This window comes from Vigna radiata, chromosome 7 (genome assembly GCF_000741045.1).
Source record: "Vigna radiata var. radiata cultivar VC1973A chromosome 7, Vradiata_ver6, whole genome shotgun sequence".
Lineage (NCBI taxonomy): Eukaryota > Viridiplantae > Streptophyta > Magnoliopsida > Fabales > Fabaceae > Vigna > Vigna radiata.
Window position 1 is genome coordinate 44,110,889 of NC_028357.1, and position 9,525 is coordinate 44,120,413.

General features: G+C 35.0%; 2 protein-coding genes across 3 annotated transcripts; one reads left to right on the forward strand and one right to left on the reverse strand.

The window, feature by feature from the left end:
* The first annotated feature begins 1,482 nt into the window (after positions 1–1,482).
* LOC106766848 (F-box protein SKIP1) lies at positions 1,483–3,090 on the forward strand. Its single transcript, XM_014651617.2, has 2 exons — positions 1,483–1,899; positions 2,208–3,090. The coding sequence occupies exons 1-2, from the start codon at positions 1,553–1,555 to the stop codon at positions 2,779–2,781; spliced, it is 921 nt and encodes a 306-aa protein (XP_014507103.1). The 5' UTR covers positions 1,483–1,552; the 3' UTR covers positions 2,782–3,090.
* Positions 3,091–3,737: 647 nt separating this feature from the next.
* Positions 3,738–6,996, reverse strand: LOC106766486 (protein MULTIPOLAR SPINDLE 1). Of its 2 annotated transcripts, none has more exons than XM_022783844.1 (10): positions 6,825–6,996; positions 6,691–6,748; positions 6,468–6,614; positions 6,319–6,384; positions 6,041–6,120; positions 5,617–5,671; positions 5,043–5,156; positions 4,633–4,825; positions 4,429–4,499; positions 3,738–4,213 (listed from the first exon to the last, which is right to left on the reverse strand). In XM_022783844.1, the coding sequence occupies exons 1-10, from the start codon at positions 6,975–6,977 to the stop codon at positions 4,029–4,031; spliced, it is 1,122 nt and encodes a 373-aa protein (XP_022639565.1). In that variant the 5' UTR covers positions 6,978–6,996; the 3' UTR covers positions 3,738–4,028. The 2 variants fall into 2 exon arrangements, with proteins under 2 accessions (XP_022639565.1, XP_022639566.1); XM_022783845.1 differs by having other exon boundaries at positions 6,691–6,773.
* Positions 6,997–9,525: the final 2,529 nt, after the last annotated feature.

Below are 9,525 nucleotides of genomic sequence, written 5' to 3' on the forward strand. Positions count from 1 at the left end.
CTAAAATTCGGTCAAATTTGACCTAGTTGAATCAGACAAAAAATCGATTGAGTCTATCTCATCTCAACCTTTGGCTCATGTTGATCCGTCTCGACCTTTAGCCTGAATCAGTTAGTGTCGATCCTTAGCTTAAATCGATTCGTCTGGACAATTAACCAAGACTAGTCCAGAATATCTCATCTTAACCTTTGATCCGAGTTGGCCCATGACAATTCAACTTGATTTTTGACTCATGTTCAAAATATTATTTTAAAAATTAATTAAAGTTTGTTATTGGTGTCAAATCCATCTTAACCATTATTCTAATTCACTTTATAGGATCGAGGTTTTTTTTAGCTCTCTCATTTGAGAGCCCCTAAAGGGAAGATTTAATGAAGACTTAAATCCTTAATTGGTCCCCGTGTTAAGAGGGAATTTTCAGTTTAGTACCCGCTTTTAAAAGTGTATATATTGGATCCCCATGTTTTGCAATTTGTGTCAATTTAGTGCCTTCGAACCATCATTTTGGCTTGAAAATTGCAAGTGGACAAGTTATTTTGAGTTGCAACATGTTTATTAACTGTTTGAACTTTTGGACACCTTCCAATTGTTGTTACAAACTTGTTCGAAGTTCATTAATTCACTAAATTGGCACAAATTGCAAAACATAAGAACCTAATGTATACACTTTTAAAAGCGAGTACTAAACTGAAAATTTTCTCCTAACATAAGGATTAATTAAGGATTTAAGCCTTTAATGAAAGGTGAGCTAAACCATGCACCATTTGCCAAATAACAGCTATGCGGGTACAGGGCCAAAATATCTCATGGAGCGAATCACTTAGCCAACTTCTACAGTCTCCAACTATCCTTCATCGTCAAACAGCAATGTGGCTTCTCAGATATTGGAAGCCACTTTCCAAGCTCAGCTCCTCAACTTCAAGGATTTAGTGTTGCACTTGCAAGTATCATAGTTATTTTCTTTTTCTTGGGGTCTTCTCTTTTCTTACGGGGCTTGCTCAAGTCACTTGTGAAGCACAGTGAATTCTGTATTTACTGTGATGAGTTCAGCTGTCATCTCCTGTGACTAACCATATTTAAATAACATTTAATTATGTCTTAAAAAACAATTTATATATTACTATAACTAAAACAAACAAAAAGATATTTATATAATGTAAAGAAACTTTTAGTATATGTATACAATTGTTTTCATTTTTTTTAGTAATTATTTTTTAAAATAAAATTACTGGGAATATATGTGCTGAACGTATATGTGTTTATTTAATTTTATTCTAACAAAATTGTATTAAAATAAAAACACTATAGAGAATTTAAAAAATATACTTAGGCCAAATAAAAATAAAAATATAATTATTTTACACACACAAATAAAGCAAAACAAAACATTATAGAGAGTTAAAAAATTTACGTAGGCCAAAATTTCAGAAAAAAAAAACAAAAAAACAAAATATATCCTTTATTATATCCAGCTTAAAAACAGGGTATGAAATGGAAACACTGTAATAAACAGAGGATTGAATTGTGAGTGAAATCTGATCCCAAAGGAAGAATGAACGTGGAAACTGAACCAAAGGAATCTGAGTCAGATTGGGGCGAGTTGACTCGCGAGTTACTCATCAACATCCTCTCTCGACTCAGCGTGGAGGATCGATGGCGCGGCACCATGATGGTCTGCAAGCCATGGTTCAGCGCCTTCAAGGACCCCTCTCTTCACTCTGTTTTCGACCTCGATTCCCAATTCGACTCACCCCTCGAGTCAACTCGCTGGTGGACCCCTCAGTTCGAGGCCATGATCGATTCCATGCTTCAATCTGTCGTCAAATGGGCCCAATCCTCTCTCACCCAGATACGCATTCGCCACTGTTCCGATCGCTCTCTCGCCCTCGTCGCCCAAAGGTTCCAACTTTCTACCAAATTCCCTTACCCATTTGTTTGAGTGTTTGAATGTTAGATGAAAGTAATGAATGTTTTCTTTGTAAAATCAAATTAGGATAATTAGTATTTTTCACGTAATTTTAGATCATTTAACGTGAATCAAACATGTCATAATTCGTTATGGTAGCATTTAAGATTTCAGTAATATGTATGCTACCTTTATTCCGAAATTCCAATATTTTAATCTGTGTGTTTATATGTTCCTTCTATTTTGAATAGAACATTAGGTTGGAGCATTTAACACTTTTTAAAATATATTTGAAATTCAGATGCCCGAATATTGAGGTGCTGTCTATCAGAAGCTGCCCTCGTGTGACTGACGATTCTATGTCTAAGATAGCTTTGAGTTGTAAGAAGCTAAGGGAGTTGGATATTAGCTATTGTTATGAGATAAGCCATGAGTCATTGGTGCTGATTGGAAGAAACTGTCCCAACCTTAAGGTTCTCAAAAGAAATTTCATGAATTGGCTTGATCCTTCCCAACACCAAGGCATTGTTCCTAATGAGTATCTAAATGCTTGTCCACAAGATGGAGATGATGAGGCTGTTGCAATTGCGAATTCCATGCCTGATCTTAAGCATCTTGAGATTAGGTTCTCCAAATTATCAGCCAAGGGTCTCAATTCCATATCTCAGGGATGTCCTAACCTTGAGTTCTTGGATTTGTCTGGGTGTGCTAACCTAACTAGTCGAGACATTGCAAATGCTTCTTCTAGTTTGGTGCACTTGGAAGTAATTAAGAAGCCAAATTTCTATATCCCAAGGTCTGTCTTCCACACTGAAAGGTATGGACATTGGAGTTTATATGATGAGAGGTTTCAAACAGATATTTTCCGAATATGATCAGTGAGAGGAAGATTCATCCAAGATATAAACACTCTGAATTCATCACCTCATCTTTCTGCTGCTTTGTGATAATCTTAGTTGGATCTCTAAGGTCCTTGTCAATTTGTCACAGTCAAGTATATATTGTAGAAATTACAATCTATGTAATTATATGTTGTTTGCCTTCCATGTATTTGGAATTATTTGACTATATGTGCTGTCTTGTCTCAGGTTTCCATAATGGATTTACCTGACTATTTGGAATTATTTGACTATATGTTGTAAAAACCTGTGTTTTATATATATTGCAAAAGTTCTGTTGTCTCTCTTCATGTTAGCCAAGCTTATGTTGATCGAGCTCGAGTGGCCGAGCTTAGTTTTTAGTCGAGTCGTTGGAAGATCTTGCATTACCCAGTTATCCACATCCGCATCCACAAGAAACGCGAAGATGCTGTTTGGCTTCAGCCGCAAGATGCGGGAGATCTTCCACACGTCTTGGACTTTGGGCCAGTCTCGTTTCTTCTCCAAACTTTAGAGGTATTGTTATCAATCCAAAAGAACTTAACACACCTTGCCGAGCTCTCCCTCTCACATATCTTTGTTTTCTCTTTTCTTAATCTTTTATATTATGAGTTTATATTAACTCTTTAAAAGAGATCTTGCTAGTTCTAATATTCTCGAAAGTTTTCGAGACTTGTACCCTGAGAGATTTAGACATACACTGTGGATACATCTTTAAAGATAATGATTATTCACAACTCAGAAAATCCATTTAATGTGTTTTTATCAAATTTCCGACATGTTATGCATAGCATTATAAATTTTTAAAGTAAAGCATGAGTACAAATATAAAAATTAAAGCTGCATATGTAATGTTTTATTTTATTATATTTTTTATTATCGACTAATATAGTAAAAGACGATTTAAAAAGCTTTTAGCTCTGAAAATTAAACCGATAAAGTTTGAAGGTTGGATAATGTTTTTGGATGGCATGGTAATGGAAGCAAGATGAAGATACAGGTATAAGGAATTAGATATAGGGAACTAAAAGCGATGCCGAAACAAGATGCCCGAGTGCTGCCATGAATTGACAGCAACCTGATGAAAAAGCCGACAGCTAATGCTACTCACCATGCACTCGAGCAGGACATTTCAGCAGCGCTCGTGAGCAGGTTCTCGCTTACACAATTTCAATTACCAGCCAGCATCATATTCGCTTTTTCATTCTCATCCATAATATTTTTTTTCCAATATCCGGTCATGCTTAGCGAAAAAGGCAATTAATAATATCCGGTTTAAGCTTCAGAAACGATGAGACACCACCAAGTTGTTTTGCCAATTCACTTGCGACTCGGTCCATATAGAGCGCATATAGTCCATTTCTGCTTTCTAGAAGTTCTAATGCTTTTCTTGCCTGCACAATTGATGTCACCCAATCTTCAAGAAGCACTGAAATGTCATCGTTACCACAAGTTACAGCTCAGTTTAATTTTTTTAAACTTGGTTCATCTTTATTACAGTCAGTTAACAAGAATATACGGTATAAACGTAACAGTATAGAAAAATACTAAATGTTGGCTCACTTGTATTTGTTTTGCGTCAGAAAAATCAAGACTCGATATGTCAATTAATTAGTTAAGTTCGGTATAAAGTATGAAGCATACCGTAGTCAAAATCTTCAGCTTTTGTCCACTCTAATAAGTAATCCGCAACCAAAAACTCGATAAGCTGGATCCTGCAACGGCGTAAAAAATAGATAAGTTGTTGTCTTTAAAAACATCATTACTTTCCTCGAAACCTGTATTGAGCTATTCGTTATGATTTATGAATCTGGACATTATACTATTGCGCTTTTGCTAAGAACTTACAGTATGAACATACAATCATGCATTTCAGGAAAGTCATCGTCAAAAGGATCACAGAAAAGCAAACGTTCTGCTAGCACCATAAGTCTTTGACACACTGAAAGAATTGCCCGCTGACCAATATAAGGCTCGCTCCCAAGTTTGCGGATCAAATGCTGAACACAAAACTGAGCATTGGTGCCAGTGTATTGAGACCCTAGAAGATACGTATTTATAAGGAACGGCAAAAAAAAAAAGAGACAGTAAGTCAACAATTAGAATGATCAACAAAATAAACGGTCATAAAATGGCGAGGGCATGAAGCTACGGCTTAAAAGATCATAATGGCGACAATTTTACAGTAGTTTACCGTCTTACACATTGACCTTAAAAAGTAACCTACGATTATTCACACAATCTTAAACTATGCATACCATTTTCCGACAAGGACGTGCACATCTGCTTAATCAAACGTGTAACTAGGCTGTTGACAATTCCTTCAACAAGTTCGTGGTTCCTTCCCGTGGATAAAAGATTCTTCAACGTAACTTCAAAAAAGACATACAAATATAATCTTCAGAGTAAATAACAAGGAAATATGATCGTGGGCTACATGTGTGATGGTGATCCATAACGAAAACCTAAAAATCAAAGTTAAACTTAGTATAGCTCGAAAACTAAATTTTGAGGTAAATCGCTCATGGCTCAAATTACCACTTGATGTGAGAATGGGAAATAGGGACCGGTACTAAGTTACCTTACAGAGTTCATCATAGTCTTTAGGGGGAGAGTGGGAGATTGATCATGGTCTTGCATGTTTACAAGATAAACTACTATGAAGAGCGGTTAGTTAGAATGATAGCCAACGCCCTAAGTCTTGGGTTCACAATATTTCAATTATTTAATCAAAACCAAAAGAAGTGGAAAAGCCAAACTGTCACAAAAGCAGCATACGGAATATAAACTCAGCAGCTTGATACACCGGGTTCTCAAATAAATAGCACATACCTAATATAAAATCTACAGCTTGATGTGCTAGATTTGCAAACTTGGAATCATCCACCTGCAAACTAAATTGAATACACCACGTGAGCAAAAAAAATACATCAACAAAGCATGCCAAAAACAATTATTTGTTCATATTCTATTCAATATCACTAGTATTTATGAACTCTGCTAAGAACAGCTGATAGAGAAAGAAGAAAAAACTTAGATGGTGAATTTCTCATAAATTCATTGAACAACAAATATATAGAAAACAACAAAGATAATTATATATAGTAGCTGCAAAACAGGCTAATAGAAAAATTACTAACCGCAAAAAGATAACAAAAAACCAACAAACTGTATAATCAAAATAGCTTTATTATTCAAATGTTGTATAGATCATTTCAGTAAAATAGAATACTAAAAAACAGTGAAGCATCCTAACAGGTGATAGCGAGCTGCACAGGTCCACGAGAAAATCAACAGAGGCCCTAAGCTGTTCTGCTTCATCCTCCTTAATTAAACCTGCGGGTTTAGTTTCAAATCAGAAAACAAATTTAATACAATTCCTTAGAGTTAACATCAAATATTAGTCATGCCATCCTGAACTATTAGATAAAACACCTTTCTAATTACAAATCATGAAAGAGGCAGATAATCTGCGTGATTCACCATACAGTCTAACACTCAGTTGTTTATAACTATAAATGCCGTTCGAATTACCTAAAGAAAGCCGCTGCTTACTTGAAGAAGGAGAACCTATTTTTCTCCTCCTTTCCTTGAATCGCACTACAGAAAGCCAATTTGTCAACGGCAATTCAAAAAGCGTAGTTATGCAACAAAGTAGATAATAATGACGACTATGATTAAACCTTGTCTCAAAAATCTGCGTCGAAGGACATCACTGAATCTACTGTCGCAACCAGTTCCGTGATGCTTAGGGTTTCCTTCTCCGAAATTATCGAAGAAATAGCACTTGCAAGCTGCACTTTCCGGGAACAGATCGCAGTGCGAAGCATCTACATCCAGAAACTCGGAATGAATATGTGATTTCGAGTGAACGTGAGTTTATACGCGAGAGAAATGAGAACGAACCTTGAGCATCCTTGAGATCTTCTCTGAGCCTCAGGATTTCTTGCTTTCTTTCTTTAGCCTGAGAATCTGAAGGTGAAATAAAACTGAAGATTGGAAGGCATTAGATTGGAATGAAAACGAAGGAAGTGTCTAACCTTTCGCTTCCAACGGAGAAGAGCGTTAGATTGCGAAGGAGACAGCGCACTGGATTCGTTTGCATTTTTCAGAATCTTCGATCTGAGAAGCGATATCGCCACCGCTAGCTTTAGCGATTCATCGCTCCTTCTTGCATCTTCCTTCTCTGCCATTTACTTTAGATGATCACCAATCCAAATGAAAAAGGCGCCAAACCTGTTGGAGTTTAACATTGAAATAAATAAATTGATACGAAAAAAGTTTATATATTTGCACTCTAGTAAAAAAGAAAAAAATCAAAGACCTATGATGTATTTACACTTTTAGGTATCCTACATCTCACTAATAATTTTCTTTTTATTTTTCATCAAAATTATGTAATTTTTTCACCAAATAACCAAAATGAGTGATATATATATATATATATATATATATATATATATATATATATATATATATATATATATATAATATCGTTAGGTTGACAAATTTAGTAAAAAGGAGTGATTACTTAACTAATAAGTTTATCTTTTAAAGTGAAATGTTACTTGAATGGGCGTTTTAGCTCCTTACTTTAAAAAAAAAAAAAAAAAACTCAAGTCATAAATTAAATTTAATTTATCTAGACATATTGTTATTTATGTCATCTTTATAAAAAAAAATTATGAATTCTTTCAAGTATATTATTTTAATGAAAAAATTTTAAATTAACATCGACCCATAATATTTAATTTGTAATATTCTTAACATTGATAAAATAAAATATTATAAGATTGATAAAGAAAACAAATTGTTTGAACATATAAATATATGATATTAATATAATTATCTAAAAAAATAACCGTAATAATAATAAGGTTTAATACTATTTTTAGTCTCTATTTTTGTTGACTTTCTTTAATATAAAACTTATTTTTTTCGAATGTTCAATATGATCTCGATTTTTGTAATTTATATTTAATTTAATCATAAAAGTGTCTAAATTGTTAATAGCAAACTATATATGTGGACAATATTTAAATGAGTTGTTGGATTGTTGTTTATGTGGTCGGCTCATGGCTATGTGATGCTACTTCATTTTTTCACCACCATGAATGCAACCACCATTAGAGCCACTCTTAAAGTAGCTTTGTTCCTCCACAATTGTATATTCGTTGCCTTCGCTTCCTTATCATCATTTTCTTCCTCCTCCTCCTCCACTGTGTTACCTTTTAGGAGGAGTTGGACTAAATCGTCTTTTCCCTAGATAAAGCAATGTCCCTGCTAAAGAAACACCATTCTTATCTTCTACGTGAGGACCCCAAATCCAAACCACCCAACAAATCCCTCTCATTTGGTTCTCCTTCACACCTTTCTCCTATTCTCAAGTCCTCCTCCCTTAGGCCACCCTAGTGAGATCACCACACCTAAGACCCCTTTAATTTCTCTCAACGAGAGATTTCTACTTTGAACAAAAACCAAGATGAAAGATTTGCGTAAAATGCCATGAGAATTGCTTAAAGCTGAAATTGCAACATGGAACCAAGTCTTTTGGCAATACACCATCCTGATTTTCAAGTCTGAACAAAAAATTTATGAATCCATCTTCACCAATCGCAAACCCCAAAATCACTCTCAAAATTAGGGTTTCTATGATGGTGGTGTCGCAGTTTGTGCTTGTTATTTTCAAGTTTCTCTTTCAATTTAGGGGAATTAAGCCCACATGTATTTCTTGTTTTCATCTTTTTGGTTTTATTTGTTGGGATTTATAGGTGGCTATGTGCATGGTGAATAATATGGTGGCGCGATTTAGGTTTGATTCATCTGCAAGTTTCGCGTGAATGAAGATGGTGATGCAATTTGGGTCTTGTTTTTATGCAAGTTTTGCATGAACGAAGATGGTGATGATGGTGGCGTGATTTTGATCATATTTTCTCCAGGTTTTGCATGAACAAAGATGGTGTCGTGGTTGTTGTGTGTTAAAGAAATGGTTGAAGAAACATTCTGATTTGCGATGGTTGGTGGTGGCGCAACGACGTGAAGGAGACCATGGTAACTCCTAGTGTTTCTCGGTGTGTTGGGAAGAAGATGAGATGGCGTGGTGAACCATGTCACAAAAAATGGAACACGTCATTCATTCATTGCTCACGTGTACTCTCTCGTTAACAATTTAAACGGCGTCATGAAAAATGACTAAATTAAACATAAATTACGAAAATTGGAACCACATTGAACACTCGAAAAAATGAGTCCCACATTGAACAAAGTTGACGAAAAAAGAGACCAAAAGTGGTATTAAACCTAATAATAACATATATTTAAAGCAACTAAGAAAAACTATTAAACTACAAGAAAGAATATTCCACAATACCACCACCCTCAACCAAAGATGTTTCGACGCATACCGCTCATATGTTCATACCAATAATGTGATCATCGCAAAAAAAAAAATAAAAGCACATAAGAAACACCAATTACTCACTATAGAGACTCATACTAAACTTAATTATCAGGATAGATGATTGATATCAAACTATGGTGAGTTATTCACTTGTGGTGGCCTTTATTGCTTTGCAGAGCCATTGTCGTTAAGTTTGATCCTACCACATACAAGGTTAAATTTGTTAACATACTTGGCAAAGGTAAAGCCCCTAAACTAGGATCTTTTACTCCTCTCACCACATACCCTGTTCTTCTCTACTTGATTCTAGATAGTTATTAAAGCAACATGATAACTCTTGA